The sequence below is a fragment of the Balaenoptera borealis genome (assembly GCF_965194805.1).
Source record: "Balaenoptera borealis genome assembly, chromosome: 20".
Taxonomy (NCBI): Eukaryota; Metazoa; Chordata; class Mammalia; order Artiodactyla; family Balaenopteridae; genus Balaenoptera; species Balaenoptera borealis.
In genome coordinates this window covers 11,195,713-11,213,916 of record NC_138879.1, presented here as the reverse complement: position 1 = coordinate 11,213,916, position 18,204 = coordinate 11,195,713, and the positions used below count along the sequence as shown (strand labels likewise).

Here is an 18,204-nt window from a genome sequence, read left to right as displayed (position 1 = left end):
TTCTTTAGCAGCAAAACTCAAGTTTATTAAAACAGCTATGACAAGTATAACAAAGTTTACATCGGCCTGTGCTAGGCCAGTGTTTTTCTGTACAAACAACAAGATAATGCTAGATAATGACAGTTAACACTTTGAAAGCATAGCATACAAAACAATGTATTTTCATCAAAAAAAAAAAAACCCTTCATAAAAGTGGGAAAAAAAATTCTCCCTCCCACCCACCAAAGGAGGTCTTCACAGGCTGGCCAGCTCCATCCCAACTCTGAGGTATCAAAGGAGTTCCGAGTGCAAACTGAAGGGATGAACAAGCAACTCCCCCACTCTCACATCCATTAAACGCACAATCCAGCTGATATTGTGGCAGAGTGCCTTTGCATGGAATGATTCAACAATCATAGGTTACTACATGCAAGTGGATACTGTATCAAATCCTGGATTCCTGTGCTCCCCTTTATCAAACATGGTGAAGAGAAACCAAAATAATGGAAATGGAGCACGGATTCTTCTACGGCTCCCTCCAGTGGTGCTGAAGGGCCCATGGTGTCCTTGGCGAGCATTTTCTATTTTTGTAGCTCTCCCCATTCCATGGGCCCAATTTCAAGTTGATTGAGTCATCATCTCATTCAGAATATGTATGAAAAGACATTTACCTCTGACTTGTAAACAACTGTCATCCCAGGGCTAACAGGTGCTGAGCTACCTAGGAGTAGGAATTAGTCCAGAGAGGTCAGAAGCATCAAGTAGATTTTGAAAAAAGGGCACAACACAGTGAGAAAAGCAGCACAAGATCAGGGTGTGTTGACTATTCTTTATTTCCTTTTTCAGAAATGTGACTGGTTTCATATTCTCTCTGAGTGTTATTATGCCTTGGCTGAGACCCAAAGAAAGGACCAGATAGTCATACACTTGGGGAAATCAAGACCACACTAAGAGTTCATGTTTATTTGGCAGAATGATAGAGAGGCAAAAGCTTCCCCAAGAAATGCCAGAACCATGCCTTTGATCCAAATTTACACTGATAAACTTTCATTTAGAATTTACTAGAATACTAGAACTGGAAGGAAATCAAACTAAGACACTGAAAAGTGTCCTTGACTCTTGGCCCAGCACTCTTCACAATGAAAGCCTGTGGGCTCTGACCCTTGAAATTTGGCAGTGACTCATTTGCAGGCTTGGGTGAGGGCTGGCTAGTTTGGCCTCACGGCACTCACATAATGCCCTGACTTGTATTTGTGACAAGACAAAAAAGAGTCTGGCACTTTTTCATATCTTCTTGGAAACCTAGAAATATTTGTACAATTCTCTGAATTTAAAGGAATGGAAGAAAGAAGAAAGCCAGATTCTCGTTTGTGAGTGCAGAATAAACTAGAAAAGAAGACAAATTAATAACCCCATTTTCCCTCCCTGTCACTATGTAGTGGTCTGAGGAAGAAGGGGCTCGTGGGCTGGGTAAGTGCATGGTAAGAAGCTAGGACATCTGAGGCAAAGATTCCTATATGTGAAGCTGAGAAGCTATTTTTTGGTCTCTCCTGGAATGCAGAGGATGGTGGTTTGTTCTAGTTTCATATAATCTTCAATTCTCACCTCCTAATGAACGGTATTCAGAATATGAGAAGATAGTTTCAGAATATACACATGTTCCTGAAACAGCCTGGCTCTCAAAGAGTTGTCAGCCGGACAGCACATCTTGGTCTCAAATTTAGTACTGTGCCAATAGCTTTCCTTCTAAGCACGCACAAAGGCGATAGCCCACAAAGGAACCCATCCCACCAGTGAGGAGGCAAGAGCCTTCTCTGCCCAAGTCTCTTGCAGAGATAGAAAATGATTCTATCTTGTTTGTCGATTCCGTTTCAGTTCAGCAGCCATTTTCCACACAGAGACACAACTGGACAGCAGTATCTCTTCTGGGAACTGAGATTCCATTTCGGGAAGAATTTCACTCTCTTTAGTCTCCATGTAACTCACCAGCGTGTCTCTCAGGCTGAAAAACCAAGGAACAAGAGACAGCGTTAAACAGTCATGTGACATAAGGAGACCATCACTGGTCACTTTTTCAGGTCGTCAGAGAACCAAAGTGCTCGTGAAGGCCAGAAATAACGAGTCAACCAGCTGCTGAGTTACTGACCTGGCACTAGAATCCTGGGTTCAAGGTTCTAGTACATCCCTGCTGCTCCCCACACTGCAGTGCACATACCCTATGGGATGGAGCTCCCCTTGATAGGGGCCCCGTCGGATGGTTCTAAGCACTCTAGTAATACATCTGCTTTACAAAAAAAGCCTCGCCATTCAAAACAAGCTTATATTCATGTTCATGATTTGTTGATTTGTTCATGATTTGTATCCAGTTCATGATTTGTATTAACAAAGATCGTAAATTCTCTAGAAAAGGGATCTTCTTTCCCTACACTAAAAGTCCAGGATAGTAAAGACTTCTTGAATAAGTTCAAAGAATACAAATGTAAATAGGCATATGCCATATACATAATGGAGGAAAATAGCAATTACGAAGTGTGTTGGTGAGGAAAACTGGAGTTTGACTATCTATTTAGAAAAACAGTAAAGCTAAATCCCTACCTCAGGCCACACATAAAAATAATTGGTTAACAAAACAAATGTAATATATAAAACTATAAAAGCACAGGAAAAAACATGGGAGAATATTTTATAACCTTGGGATAAGACTCTTACAGGTATATTTTTCCTATAGAGTCCTTGTAGGAAAATTCTGTCAGATTTGGCTTTATAAAATTAAAGATAGAGCATTTGTAACATAACAGATAAAAGATTAAGAAAAAGACAAACAGCCCAAAAGAAAAATAATCATAAGATATCAAGAGGCAATTTGGAGGAAGATATACAAATGGCTGATAAATATTTTCAGCTTCACCAGTAAATAGGAAAATACAAGCAAAAATGAGATACCATTTTTGGGCCATTAGATTGGTAAAAATATAAAAGATGAATAATATCCAATGTTGGGTATTCTTATACACTATACATTGGCGTAGCTTTTTCTATCAAATTTAAAATGCACATCTCTCTGACGTAGGAAGTCCACTTGTTATAATGAGAATATATGACTTTTTTGCAATTGGTAATGGTAAATCAGCAGGAAACCAATTTCTGCAGTAACATAAGAATGATTGTCATGTCTGTGGAAGATCTCGGGAGACGTGGCAGAATGTTGTGTGTGTGCCTCGCTCAGCAGGCTTACAAGCCTGTACCTCCACTCAGGGTTGAAATTCTCCACGGTCTTGGGGTTCTTCAGCTTCAAGATCATCATTTCATGAAGTTCCAGGAGGAAGGCATCCAGGCCAATCTGATTCAGGAAGGTGTTGAGCAGCTTAACATTTTCAGGGCTGAGATCAACTTTGTACCTTGGACTGATTTCCCCAAATGGCTCCTGGAATGAAATAACAACACATGACACACGGAAGCCTGGGAAGGGAGCGTGCGGCTCCCTTGGTCCAGGTGGACAGGAAGAGGCCAGACTCACTTTTCTCAGTCGAAGCAGATGTTCAGACTTGTGGGCAGAGAGGAACTGCCAGAGGGAGATGGTGTGTTTTAACTGGCATCTGTTTAAGGCCTGAAAGAGAACAGAACTCCTGAATAGGAGGTGCTGTTTTCACTTGGCCCTGCACTGATTCCACCTCCCTCACTATGGAGGCACCTCTGCTTCGTCCACTAATTCCCTGCCTCATCTCCAGAACGTCTCTGAAAGCCCTCTCCCCGCTGCAACATCTCGGGGTCCACCAGCGGCATGCAGTTTGCAGGCACGCCTCCGCATATTTGTGGCACTGAGTCTAGATTCTTAAGTTCCGAGCACATCTCCGCCTTTCCCATCAGTGTGTTCTGATTACACTGTGGACTGGCTGGGAGAGGGGGTGTTCTTGCCTCCCCTCCTTTTCAGGGGCTGCTTAGATCAGTACTCCCTGGGTGGTGGTATCCCAGTAGGAAGTGGGGAGACGATGGAGGGGGACAATGCTGATTTCCTTTGGAGAGAGGCTGACATGAGACCCACCTTTGAAACCTGTGAGGCCTGATCACCCATCCGCAGCATGTCTTGGATATACACATTTAAGTGCATGTTTGGATCGCCCCCAGCTGTGCTCAGAAACCCCAATGTGACTTCTATGGCAGACAGAGCGTCACAGGCATCGCTGTAGGACTGCAGTTGTCCTCTGATGGTACTGATGGCCACGCTGGGGAGGGGGCTCTAGGAAGTCAAAAGCAGGATAGAGTTCATGGCTGGGGGGGCTTCCTGTGCACTGCTACTTGATAAGAGTGCTTACCTTCTTCACTGCTAAGGCCACAAAATGGGACAGACTCTCTAACTTAAACAGCAGTAGGACTTCCCTGGTGGCGCAGTGGTTAAGAATCCACCTGCCAATGCAGGGGACACGGGTTCAATCCCTGGTCTGGGAAGATCCCACATGCCGTGGAGCAACTAAGCCCATGCACCACAACTACTGAGCCTGTGTGCCGCAACTACTGAGCCCGTGTGCTGAAACTACTGAAGCCTACGTGCTCCACAACAAGAGAAGCCACCGCAATGAGAAGCCCACGCACCGCAATGAAGAGTAGCCCCTGCTCACCGCAACTACAGTAAGCCCGCGCGCAGCAACAAAGACCCAAAGCAGCCAAAAAAAAAAAAAAAAAAACCAAAACAGCAGTAGTTAACACTTGATGCTTGTTAAGTGTCAGCAGTATTTAGGTATGTTACAGAAAGAGAGATGAACTCACTGAATCCTCAAATTAACTTTGTGAAGATATGCATATGGACATATACATACATACAAACCACACATATACGTCACACAGACACCCCCCCCCCACACACACAACAAACATAAACCAGAAAAGCAGGAATAACTAAGTTCTGTGGACCTTTTGCATCAGCATACACAGTCATGACATCATTGCTAAAAAACTACAAGCACAAGATTTCAATCTGTTTATACTCAACAAGAAAACTTCTGCTGATCTGCTGTCCTGTTTGCCCTCTGGAAAAAGCACCGGGCTCTGAACGTAGGGAGGCCCTGAAACTCTTTGGTGCTCATGGCAAATGCCCGGAGTGAGGGTGGAAGAGTCCTAACATGGATGGAAACACTCTGATAAGACAGAGGCACATGCAAATAAGATTGATCATCATCACCTGTGGCATTTTGTTCTTGATGTCCATGAAGAGACGTTCATAGTTCCAGTCACGTCTGTATACCAGAGTGGGTATTCCCTAAAGTGAGAAAGAAAAAAAGTCTTTGGAAATGGAATCCACTGTGCAGGTTTCCATCAAATGACAATATATGCCTGAGCAGAAACTCAAATGTAGTCCCATGCTATTCAGTGCATTACCAGGCAAAGCAGGCAGCTCCTTGTTGCCACGTGATGTCCGTGTTTAACCCGTAATCTATGGAAACAGTGACATGAGGAACCCAGCCTGGCCTTTGTGGCCAAGCAGATACCGTCACATAGAATACTGTGGCCTGCAGACCGCCCAGGGAAGTAGGTCATGAGGACCTCCCAGTGGGACACTGAGCACAGACTGAACGAGGGGGCACTCTGCTAACAGGGAGAGCAGAGTGAATTAAAAGCAGCCTTGAGCTCAAACAGTTCACAGTCTAACTGCGGGCAGGGAAGGAGCATAAATATACTGAAGTACCATACCCTTGACTGGACCTGGAAGGAGCAAGTACAACCCAGGTAAAGAACAGATGGGGAAGTGCAGGGTGCATTCAGGGGAGGGAGAGTGATCCAGTATGTGAGGTTATGGGGTTCAACGTGGGGAAGTGGCTCGAGACAGGGTCAGGGCAAGGCCACAGGGCCTTTTGTGCCACATGCGCATCAAGGTTATCCAACAGGGTGGTGGGATGCAGATCTGGATGTAAGAAATGTGGGCTAAAGAGCCTGAAGGCAGGGACCAGTTGGGAGCTACCGTAGCGGTGGAACTTAAGGACAGATGCTTTGAACTAGAGCAGTGGGCTCTGGTGGTGAAACAGGGGTGCCTGATGGCTATGGTGGTAAAACGGGGGCGCCAGATGACAGACTGTGTGTGCAGACTAAAGGAAAAGGGGGAAAACAATGAGGTTTTGGTGGTGCCATTAATTATGGCATAGAAATCCGGACGATGAGTCCATTGAGACCTGCAGACACCCTTGGGGTAATGAAGTGTGGATTCAGATGCATAGACAGCTCCGGAGAGCCGTCAGCCCCAATGGCAGGGGTGGTCATGGACACTGGGGGTGTGGAAGAAGGGTCCATTGGTCCCTCCTCACTTTGAAACCACTGTGATCAAAGCCACACTCAGGGCAACTTTTGCAAAACAGACACGCTGACCACATAAATACAGCAGGCCAGCCTTGCCTTGAGGGTTAGCCTGGGCTTGCCCTGCAGGAAGCGGCTGATGATCTGGCGCTGGATCTTCTCCAGGTCAAACTCCTGCAAGGTCTCCCCGCCCTGCTCCACGTGGTACTGGCAGTTGGAGAGAATTAGCGGAATCAAGTCCCGCTCCACTTCGTAGCTGATGACGTGCAGGTCGGCGACCTCGGAGACATCGATGGAGTAGCTGGGGGACAGATAGATAGAGCTCAGCACTCCAGTCATGGCCTGGGGATACGGAGTCAGCTCCTGTCTGATGTTGCCACGGGCTGTGCAGGTGAAGGGACATGCAAATCTGTGACACTTGTGAGCGTGGCCGAAGGGTATCTGTTCGAGAAAGACCTGAAGCCTGGTTTGCTGTCCCCAGGCCTGGGGACCCTGCTTCCCTGCTTGTGCCGCCTCAGAAACGACTTCCTGGGCTGAAAGGGCGTCCCCTGCTGTGGGCCTGCACACTCACCTGTTGTCTTCCTTGGAGAACTTGTCTACTGCGTAGACAATTTCGTTGTGCAAGTTAATCAAGTAGCTGACTAAGGCGGTGGAGCAGAGGCCCAGGCCCTGGCGGCGCGGCAGGATGACTTCAAAGTCAGTGTCCAGATCGAGGTTGCAGCTGCAGTAGTCTTTAGGCAGCTTGATCTCACCTTTAAACGACAGAGCGGCAGTCACCTCCCTGCTGTTTCTTTCACAGCATCAGGACTGGGAGCCCACCACGGTGGGAGCGGGGGCAACGCAGAAGCCACCTCAACAGAACAGAGCTGGGAACCAGGGGTGCTTTTGCGTCCCATCTCTATTTTATGTGCTGATAAGTTTCAAATGTTCTCAACTCCTTTTTGATACCGTATTTATAGACTCAAGAGGACTGAGGGTTTGCTCTTCCTGATATGTTATGCCCTCATCTCAGACACCCCCACCAAGAGTCCTCAGATCCAGCATTAGATGCACACGGCATGGCACTGTGCAGACGCGGAATAAGAAGAGTAGGCTGGAGAGAAAGGGCCTTCAGAGAGGCGCTCCTGTAGTGTTTAGTGTTAAAGGGGATTTGACACTTACCATTGGTCTCCAGCGAGCGCCTCAGCTTGTTCCATGTCGACAGAAAGATACTGATTCTGTTGCAGGATAACTGCTTCAGCCCATCTGTCAAACAAAACACTTGTTAGAACTCCGAGATAACACCTACCCTGTCTAACTCTGTTGGTCAAACCAACAGTTACTTGCTCTTTGACCCCTACCTTCATGCCATCATCAACACGTTCTAAATGCTGTTTAAGCTAAAGCTGAGTTTGAGGAACCAGAGAGGGAGGTGCTTGTCTGTTACAGCAAAAGCCTCTGATGTGTCCCAGGGATTCACAGCACCTACTGCTTTATGCTACAAGCTTAGGGTACAGAGCTCACATTAGCCCTGAACTGGAGTCTCCGAGTTGGACTGATCCTTTTGAACCACAACATGGATCGTCCTGATCCCCTATAAGAGCAGAGACCTACCTGAATTGTGACTGCTAATGAAACTTCTGATGGATTTGTATTCAACTTCTGAAACGTTCTGGAATCGTTTCACTAGATTCCTTTGCAGGGCCAGAATCTCAGGCAAGAATTTCACCAGTCTCAGTTCTGCTTCCTAGAGAAGGGAAGACCACCAGGAACACTTTTTGTTTTTTAATCAGTCATCAATTTTATACACATCAGTGTATACATGTCAATCAGGAACACCTTTTAATGTACTGGGGAAACAGACTTCAAGGCTGGCTCAGGACATGTATTTGTAGTTTAATCTGGTCAACATGCCATTTTACATGATGACACATAATGATACTTGAGAATGGGGAACAGGCCACACCAGTATGTCAGCAAGTACCTAGTGACTGCTTACAACGTGTTGGCCAGTGTTCTTCTACCCTCTAGAGGTTGGGGAGCAAATCCGTAGGGCCGACACGTCAAGTGTGTTTGCCAGAAGCTGATGAAAGAAAGCAGCCTCTTGAGCCCATGAGATGGGCTAGGTGTGGAGAGGAGCTGCTGAGAGCAAGAAGACCAAGCTTTTAGGCAATGATGCTTGGCGCTATTCCGGTGTCGTTCTGAAGACCTAGGACCTAAGCTTCTTCAGTTTAATGGACCTGTGCACATCAGTGACAGATCACAGTATTAACACAATGGCCTTCCCACTGGGGATTCATTTTCATTATCTGACCCACAGAAATTTCTGAGCCATCTTACTTCTTCCTAGACTGCATACATTGGTCCATGGAGGGAAATGATTGGAAAATCTATTGTAGAGAATAAAAGTTCAAATGGATTAAAGTTAGGAACCGTGTGTAACTCTGGTTCTAAAAGATATGACACACACTTTACTGCTCTCCTCCCCACAATCCCACCACCACCCTCACTCCGAGTGGTTCAGGAACAGGGAAGATTCTGTGTTTGTTTGATTTCGGCTGTGCATCCTCAACTCGAGATTTTTTATTCAACAGACACTCATTGGTGACTAACTGCTCCAGGCACTGGGGGCAGGGGTGAAGATGAACAGACAAAGGAAACATTTTCATTGTATTCCTTCTTGCTGAGTGATTGGGAGAGACCCTCCTGGCCCTCAAGTTCTTTACAGATACCTGCTAATTCCAACTCGTGTACATATTTCACCTGTGACTTTATGTTTCAAACAACTCATACAGATTGATATGTTTAGAGATGTCTGCTCTATCCCTGAGTCTTCTGCCAGAGACATTCTATTCAAAAATCGAAGTAGTCTGATGGCTGTCCCATCCTCAGGACTAATCAGACTAAATGAGAGTGGGGCCTTCAGGTCTCCAGGGGACATGTAGGCAGCATTCACGGCGAGGCAGCCTCACCTTCTGTAGGAACTTCCAAAGGATGGGCACTGTTTCTTTGCCATTCTTCTGCTCCACAATGTGCTGGAGGTACTCAATGGTGATCCTTTTCCTGCAGCTCCACATCTTAGAGCAGTGAACCACGCTATTCTGGGGCAGGTGGGGCAGGAAGGCCACCGGATCACCGTACACGATTTTGGCCACAGGGTTGGAGCTGATGCGCTCATCTTGGCTGATCCGAGTGTTCACTGCCAGGAGGGTTTTATCTAGATGCTAGGTAAGGAAAGCGACATGGGATCAGGAAATGAGATGCTACTGCAGACAGGCTGGACACCTAGTGACCTTACCAGTGGGCAGATTCAGGGACCCGCCCTCCTCGTTTTAGCCCGTAATCAAAAATTCATATTTGCCATCTTTTATTATAATTTATGTGATCCTTATTTGTAGGTTTTTGTCTCCCCAAACAGAATAAGTCTCAGAGACCTATATTTAATTCATTCATTCATTCATTCATTTATTTATTGATCTTGCCACACAGCATGTGGGATCTTAGTTCCCCGACCAGGGATCAAACCTGTGCCCCCTGCAGTGGAAGGCAAGGTCTTAACCACTGGACCGCCACGGAATTCCTCAGAGACCTTTATTTTATTACCATTATTTTACTTGATGACTTCTATTTCCTGATGGGCCTAGTTACTCTCAGTAACATTCTTATCTGACAGGGTTTATTTCTCTGCCTCTTGCTCTCACATTCTGCTGTAAAAAGTAACGGAGAGAAAACTAGTGCCTGCACTTTCTGAACTCCCAGTAATTCCTCAACCTGACACACTGACCAGCCTTGGGAGGGGACAGGATGGGGTGGGGGAGGGCAACAGGAGGGTGGGGTGACCGCATAGAGAACACCTAAATCTGTGGCTTAGCCTAGGGCTTCAGTAAGGGACACTTCCAGAAGGGACAACAGACCGAGCACTCAGTAGAGGCCCAGGAAACACCCTCCCACACTTTCCCAAAGTAGCCCTGTAGCTATGCATCACTTACCTTTAGTTCAGGCAGAATAATAGTCTCAACAAGCTTTTCCCAGTTGTTCCTCTCTTCTCTGGTTGACAATTCTGTGCCAAAATTTAAAGACCCTACAAAGAAAAATGTGTCTGTTACCCAAGAAACAAAAGCAGTCTGCATAAACACTAAATAAATGTTAAATTGAAATAATGCTCCTTTTGGAGGCGGGGGCGGGGGCGGGTATATCTTCCTAAATTAACCTGAGCATTTAAAAATGGTTCCTGCTGCTACCACCAACCTCATGATCTTCATGAAGAAACTTAGAACTCTAAAAACTCTAACCCACATAATTATCATCTGAAAACCATTCTGAACAAAATTACTGAAAGGACAGTACTTTAAATCAGAAGCCCAGGGGCAAAATAATGGTGGCCAGTGGTAGCACCAGCTGCCTCAGCTGCTGCCACCTGGGCTTGAGGACGGAGGTGGGACCCTGTGGATGTCCGCGTGATGCAGAGTGCTGTGGAAACTGTTGGCATGCTTCTAGAATTTGGTCACTTTGTCAGTATGATACTGGGTGAGCTTACCTCGTTTGAAATTGCACTAGAATGAGAGGCTTAAAATAAAATAAAGTTTTGCTAAATGGAAAATATATACTGATGTTGGTTTCTGGCAAAAAAGCTCCTGAAGTGGGAATGGATTTTCTTGTGAAGTAGCAGAACTTTTTACTGCTATTGTTATTATTTTAAATAACATTGTCATTACAGTGGTAATTTTAAAAGATTGTTGCAGATAAGCAAAAAGAAAACAAAACTGTTCTTAATTCCACCACTCAGAGATAACCCTCTTACTAACTTGTCTTACAGACCTTTTCTTTCTGTGTGGATTTTAAATTTTAAAATAGAAAAATTCGCTCAGCGAACATAATAGATAGCCTGCTTTTTCACGTTAACAAATTATGGACACGTACATATATTAAGTCAGCCCACAACTGCAGTATTTTTTAGGAAAAGCAGATGCTGCCCCCCTAAAACAGGACAGATGTACAAAGAGACCAAGTTCCAAGCACTTATCAAACACCAGTCTCTCTGATGGTGATGTTTCTTTAACACACATCACCTGTTTTGGACGACAACAATACGTTCCCCATACAGTGGGTAAACTACAACCAAGGCTGGCTTTTGAAACTAAAGCCTCCCAAATACACTGGCATTTAACACTCTGAGCACACCCAGCAGGGGATCAATGGAAAGGCCCGGCAGGTCCTCCCCTCCCCCACTCTCTGGAAGGTGCATGTCTTCCTGCTTCCCCTTCTTCTCCCTCTGGGGTCAGGACGAGGGCGCTGCTTCCTCTGCTGGCTGTGCCCCACGCCCCTCGGCCCCATGCCCGGCTCCTCACTGTGGCCCTGCTCTCCGAGGAGGTGGCTGAGGACAAGATGCACCACGCTGGCGGTCTCGTCTGCGCTCCTCCCCAGCGTCTTCATTAACTGCTCCAGGTCTCTCTGGATATGCTGCAGCAGAAACCCTTTTGGATCCCTCACCGGAGGCTTAATGATGTTCATCAAAGCCTGTGGGGGCAAGGGGACAAAATGTCAAGCAAGATCTTGTTTGTGGAGGAGATGGCAAGTTCAGGAGAGGTCAGGACGGGGTGAAGAATCAGCCCCGAGCCAGAGGACAGTCTCTAGGAGGGATGTCAGTGTGATTCAAACAGCGGTGGCGAGAGAAGGCTCAGGAGCAGAGATGACCACAGTCTGAAAACAAGTGCCTTCTATATCCTCAGTGTGAAATAAAGAATTTTCAAAGCCTGAACTTTTTGCTATCACGGTTAATTAACTTAGAGGAAATGCAGCCTGCTCTCTTTCTACCCCAGAGCTGCAGCAAAGACAGGTAAAATCACGGTTATTTTAGCCTCTCCATTCCCAGGTGTGGACCGGAGACATAGAGCTGTTCATTAAAAATTGATTTTACATAATCTGACAAGTAGTTCCCCCTTACCACCATAGACCACAGTGAGAAAAATTAGGATATGTGAATTTTATATTATGTTTTGCATTAGGTAACAATGACATATTTGAAATCCACAACAGGTGGCTAGAACTTTTTACTTTTTTCAACTATTTTAAATGATTTATTAAACATTTAAAATGATTTATTAAAATTTAAAAGTCAAAGTACAAATTATAAGAATGACAATTAAAAATTCAGACCAAAATAGTTTAAATAATGCTAAATTTTTTATTTCAATTTTGATTTTAATTAAACCTTTTAAAATATTTTCAGGGCTTCCCTGGTGGCAGAGTGGATAAGAATCTGCCTGCCAATACAGGGGACACAGGTTCGAGCCCTGGCCTGGGAAGATCCCATATGCCGCGGAGCAACTAAGCCCGTGCACCACAACTACCGAGCCTGCACTCTAGAGCCCGTGAGCCACAACTAGTGAGCCCACGCACCACAACTACTGAAGCCCACGTGCCTAGAGCCCGTGCTCCGGAACAAGAGAAGCCACTGCCAAATGAGAAGCCAGTGCACCGCAACGAAGAGTAGTCCCCGCTCGCCACAACTAGAGAAAGCCCTTGCGCAGCAACGAAGACCCAACACAGCCAAAAATAAATAAATAAATAAATAAAATTTTAAAAATAAATAAATAAATAAAATTTTAAAAATAAATAAATAAAAAATATTTTCGTATTAAGTGTTTTAATTCTAATGTTCGATATCCATCTAGTTGTCAAAGTAAAGAATTGGTATCATATACAGTTAACTTGAGGTCATATTGATACCACCCTGCTGGTTATCTTTTACAATTATTTCCTTTTTTAAACTTTCAACGAGTTACTTTTAGAATAAACCTTATGCCTCCTATGGAAAAAAAAAAAAAGAATTCATGTCAGGCTTCAACATGTTTCATCTGGACCTACATGCACTAATAAATGTAAGCTAATAAGATTTGTTTTATATTGTAAAGCATTCCTTGTGTGTTACTATTGCCAATAATATTCTAATCCATGAGAGCACCTAGAACCACAAATTGGACCTTCAAAGAGGAGTAAGAAAATAGTTACTTATTTCTACTAAGTATCCTAACTAAGGATACTTAGTTATCAGAGAAGCAGTACATTCATACTCTCTGAAAGGAAGGAGTGGACAAATTCATTAATCTCTTTTCCCTTACCCAAGCACTCTGCCACTCAGATCTTCCCCATACTCCCTAAATAGTTTCTGCCTCTGATGTCAGTAAGGGCACAACACACAAACCTCACAGCATTCAAACCTAGGAAGTAGTCTTGTGTTTCAAGGGGCAAAATCAGAGAACTCTGGAGCGGGAAAGGGTTTAGTCACAATGAAACCAAGCAGGACCCTGTAGGGCCTTCCCAAGAACTGGCTAGGACTTTTTAGACAAAAGGATTCACTGTGAAAAAAATTACTGTTGAAACTAAACACATGGTTCGGCAGTACAATGCTCTACCTGGGGACTTTGGGCGGCTCCCCAAAGCATAGCCAAATGAGTGAGTAGTCGGATAAGAAGGAAGACCACTGGGGACAGCTCTCGGTCAGATACCATGGCCTCGCCTCTCGGTGGTGGGTCTCCCAGCACATGGCCAGTCTGAGTTCTGTCCATCTTGTTTCTGGAAAGGACAAGAGAAGACAGGGTGAAGGCTGAAGATCACCATTTCTTCTCAGCTCTGGGGGCACAGTTCCCATTCTTAGGACCTGGAGACCAGGTTCAGAGTTTTGAAGAAAACAATGTTAAATTACATATTCTACTAAGCCTAGACTACTTTCCTATATTAGAAGACGTTTTTTTTCGGGGAGGGGGGGGCCACACCATGCGGCATGTGGAACTTCCCTGACCAGGGATTGAACCCATGCCCCCTGCAGTGGAAACGTGGCATCTTAACCACTGGAACACCAGGGAAGTCCTAGACCACTGTCCTAAGAGTCTTCTTCTTTATAGACTGACCTTTCTGGCTGACTAAAAGCCCACAACAGTGTAAAGTGGCTGTTTGTGAAACCAGTGGTTGCCAGTGGGGAGAGGGAAGGGAGGAGGGGCAGTGTAACGGTAGGGGGTCAAGAGGTACAAACTATTATGTATAAAATAAGCTACAAGGATATATTGCACAATACAGAGAAGATAGCCAATATTTTATAATAACTATAAATGAAGTATAACCTTTAAAATTGTGACTCACTAGATTGTACACCTATAACTTATATAATATCGTACATCAACTATACTTCAATTAAAAAATAATAATAATTTTGAAGGACTTCCCTGATGGTGCAGTGGTTAAGAATCCGCCTGCCAATGCAGGGTACAGGGGTTCAATCCCTGGTCCGGGAAGATCCCACATGCCGCGGAGCAACTAAGCCTGTGCGCCACAAATACTGAGCCCGCGCGTCACAACTACTGAAGCCCGCGCGCCTAGAGCCTGTGCTCCACAACCAGAGAAGCCAACGCAATGAGAAGCCCTCACACGGCAACGAAGAGTAGCCCCCGCTCACCGCAATTAGAGAAAGCCCGCGTGCAGCAGCGAAGACCCAACACAGCCAAAAAAAAAAAAAAATTTGAAAGCATAAAAAACTGGCTGTTTGTGCTAGTCCTGGGGCCATGTGTCAGGATGGAGGTCTGGACCTGCTTCTTCCACTGAATCATTGTGGGGGGTGGGGGGAGCAGGCAGGCCAAGGACAGTCAGAGTTTGGAATAGCTGACATTACCATGGGAATATGTACACACTGTTCTCCTTTTCCCAAATCAAAAACTGGGATCCAAGGTCTGGCAAAGGATTTGGCATCACACCCAGATGGGAGGTGTAGTGTGATGGGTACATTCAGTTGCAAAGCTATTGGAGATTCTAGGACATTCTGATAGTTTATGGAGATAACAGATTAGCATATTTTCAACTGTGACAGCACTAAATGAGCTAGAATATATGATGAACGTAGAGAGGTCACACCTCCTATTAAGGGAGCATGTGTAACCATACTCATCTCATGAGCAAGTGTGGGATTATGAGATCAGATTTTTAGCTGGATTCTTAAGTATTTGATAAGATTGACTATGTCTCCTCTATTTTTCTGAAAAAAAAAAGAGTAAGCTAAGAGAGTTTATAAGTGACAGACTTAAATGTGCCTCTGAATTTGGTCACCTGTTTATGTCAAGCAATTTCTACAGGGGTTGTGCCCAAGATTCAAATGGAAGACATCTGAATTAACAAGTATTAACGCATGGTCTGCTTTGCATTAAGAGCCCAGTTAGCCAATGACAAATCAAATGCCTCAATACTGAATGACCACAGGGACCTTGGCGTTGATATCAACAAGACCCAGGTCCAAATGTACAATAGCAATTGATACTATATTTAGTACTGATTTATCAGCTGGAATAGAAACAGCCCCAAAGCCCATGGTTTGACTACTTAGAAAGGAGATAGCATCTTACATACTCGATAACATGAAATCCATCCTTTGGTTTGTGATCAATCCCTCCAACTGCAGCACCACAGTCAATACAAAAGCTCTGTTCCATCGGCAAGCCACACTAGGATAAACACAAATGTGACCCCAGCTCAGTTTGGACAAATGCCATTGTGCAAATGAGCACATACTTACCACAGGAGGTAGCGGACGCCACTACGATTGCTTCCTTTAGCTTATGTGTGTGTCAGGTGGGGCTACAGGAGCCCTGGGAGACAGGGCAGGCACTCCATGCCAACTATGTTGTATGTGGGCAAATTTAGACTTTTTAAAAATAGAGACAATTTAAGTTTTATTCCTAAATAGTCACTCTATAGACAAATATATAAAACTCAATCTTCCTTTCTCATATTCATCACTGTTTTCCATTCATTCCCCCACCTATCACACTGGCCTTACTGCTTTACTATCTAACGCCAGGAATACTATAGTAGCTTCCAAACTGATTTCCCTAACGCCATTTGGACTTTTTTATTTTTAAAAAATGTAACCATATGATTCACTACTTCCAAAGGCTCATTTTTCAAACTCAGACTGTGTGCTACTATATACACTGAATAACAGTCTATCACAAACCAAACCAGTCTCAGATTCCCAGACCACAGAATTTCAGGAGCAGTTTTAGGAAGGATCTATTTTAATCCTGTTTCACGGACAAGGAAGTGAGAAGCTCAGAAAGATAAAGTAAAATGCATATATCAGGTTTATCCTCCAGGTCGCTTATTTATTTATTAAATAACATTTGTCTGTTTCAATTCAGTAGCCTGTTCTGAGCAAGTATGGATGACACTATGAAGGGTTCTGGCTAGATGCTTTGGGATTCAGAGATGAACAATACACAGATCTTCCCCCAACAGGCTTACAAGCTATGTGTCTCGTTTTCCTATCCTTTGGTATCTAGACCCTATCTCCCCCCTGGGATAGTAATCCAGCCTACAGTCTAGTCAACGTTTTGTCGTCACATAAAGACCTGTGTCACTGATCTTGTGCTGCAGTGGCCAGGAAGGACGGCCAGCAGTGGTTCCTGTCCTGCAGTTTTGCCTTTCAAGGGACATTTGGCAATGTATGGTGGCAGTTTTGTTTGTCACACTGTGTGAGATGGGATACTACTGCCATCTGGTGAGTTGAAGCCAGGAATGCTTCTAAACCTCCAATAATGCCCAGGCCAGCCCCACAATAAGGCATTATGTCCACAGGGCTGAGAATGAGAAACCCTGGCTGGAAAACCTTAGTACCATTTGGATGTTTAGTCATAATACCTAGACTAGCCGGCAAAATGAGTCTGTGTTCCCCCGAAAGGTCCAGACCCTCATTATCCAACCTCCTCCTCCACAGCTCCCCTCCTCAGACCTGGAGGAACACACATTTTGAACCCCCCAAACCCTACCCTGAATACCAAGACTCACCTCGCCTACAGAGCACGCGTGACCATTGGGACATGCTGTTAAAAGAACAAGACACATGTTGGCTGGTGAGGTTTCACCTAATGACCCACGGTTAAAAGGGAAAGCTAACTCCCTCCTCTCTGGTCTAACCAAATGCTGATGTGGACTTGATGTCCCAAGCACATTACCAGAAATCTTGAACTTTGCTAGATATTAGAACTCATTAGATATTTGACACATACCAGGAGCTCAACTGGTATCACTGAAAAATAATGTCTGTGTTTAATTTCACAAAGCAAAGAGAAACTAGATTACAGGTTCATACCGGGCGTTACTTTTGGAGGCAGGGTGGATAGTATTTTATACCCTCCTATTCACTCTCTGATTTTTTTCTTTTTGCTATGAGCAGGTTTTATAACAACTTTTAAAACTAGTTTTAAAAGATTATCTACTCAAGGCAACAGCAAAATTTACATAAAGTCATGGGCTATATTATTTTCTCCTTCAGTTCTATATTTCTAAAAGAACTATCTTTGGGTCAAAAACGTGGTTGTATTGTGAGCTGGCCCTTGACTGAGCCTCTCATGTGGTTCCCAGCACCCCCTTCTCCCCAAAGGGCATATTCCAGGGAACAGAAGTGCACCCTAAAGGACCCTTTCCCTGTGACTAAGAAAAAAATAATCTGGCTCATCTACAGTCAGAAGGGTACCAGTTCCTGCAGGCTGTTCATGTTCTGCAAAGGCAACCACGGCAGAAGGAGGCAGGCACATTAGGACCTTCGGGGACAAACCCGTGGACCCCAATTCTATAACAATGTCTCATGTGGTTTCAGGATGCTCTTCAAAGCTCAGGAGTGGGATTCCACCTCAGGCCAACACTTACTGTACCAGTGGACTCCTTCCAGACCTATCCACTCCCTAGCTTGAGCAAGCAAGTCTTCAGGCATCGTTGGAAGAAAGGCATTCTGAAAAGTCAAAAGAACAGGGCTGGCTTTAGCTAAGTGAGCATATCGATGCGCTGTCACTGATCAGCAAGAGGCCTCGAGTAAGAACGTGACCTTGATTTTCTTTCTTCTTGACCTAAAAAGCTCTCTATGAAGAACACAGAACAGCTCCTTGTGAGATAACAAAGGGCAAGGCAAGTTTTTCACCATCA

The 18,204-nt window shown here is 44.8% G+C and overlaps 1 protein-coding gene across 5 annotated transcripts in view; it reads right to left on the bottom strand.

Moving 5' to 3' along the window:
- The window catches only part of RNF213 (ring finger protein 213), a 115,473-nt gene continuing 97,269 nt past the window's right edge, over positions 1 to 18,204 (bottom strand). For all 5 annotated transcript variants that reach the window (XM_082372787.1, XM_082372786.1, XM_082372789.1 and 2 more), the window contains 16 exons: positions 17,932 to 18,013; positions 17,071 to 17,105; positions 15,634 to 15,728; positions 13,656 to 13,815; positions 11,589 to 11,757; positions 10,230 to 10,321; positions 9,213 to 9,464; positions 7,855 to 7,987; positions 7,423 to 7,506; positions 6,833 to 7,013; positions 6,361 to 6,562; positions 5,156 to 5,233; positions 4,022 to 4,216; positions 3,497 to 3,586; positions 3,225 to 3,403; positions 1 to 1,981 (listed from right to left, as the gene is read on the bottom strand). In XM_082372787.1, coding sequence (XP_082228913.1) covers positions 1,828 to 1,981; positions 3,225 to 3,403; positions 3,497 to 3,586; positions 4,022 to 4,216; positions 5,156 to 5,233; positions 6,361 to 6,562; positions 6,833 to 7,013; positions 7,423 to 7,506; positions 7,855 to 7,987; positions 9,213 to 9,464; positions 10,230 to 10,321; positions 11,589 to 11,757; positions 13,656 to 13,815; positions 15,634 to 15,728; positions 17,071 to 17,105; positions 17,932 to 18,013 — 2,181 coding nt within the window. In that variant the 3' untranslated portion in view covers positions 1 to 1,827. The remainder of the gene's footprint in view (positions 1,982 to 3,224; positions 3,404 to 3,496; positions 3,587 to 4,021; positions 4,217 to 5,155; positions 5,234 to 6,360; positions 6,563 to 6,832; positions 7,014 to 7,422; positions 7,507 to 7,854; positions 7,988 to 9,212; positions 9,465 to 10,229; positions 10,322 to 11,588; positions 11,758 to 13,655; positions 13,816 to 15,633; positions 15,729 to 17,070; positions 17,106 to 17,931; positions 18,014 to 18,204) is intronic.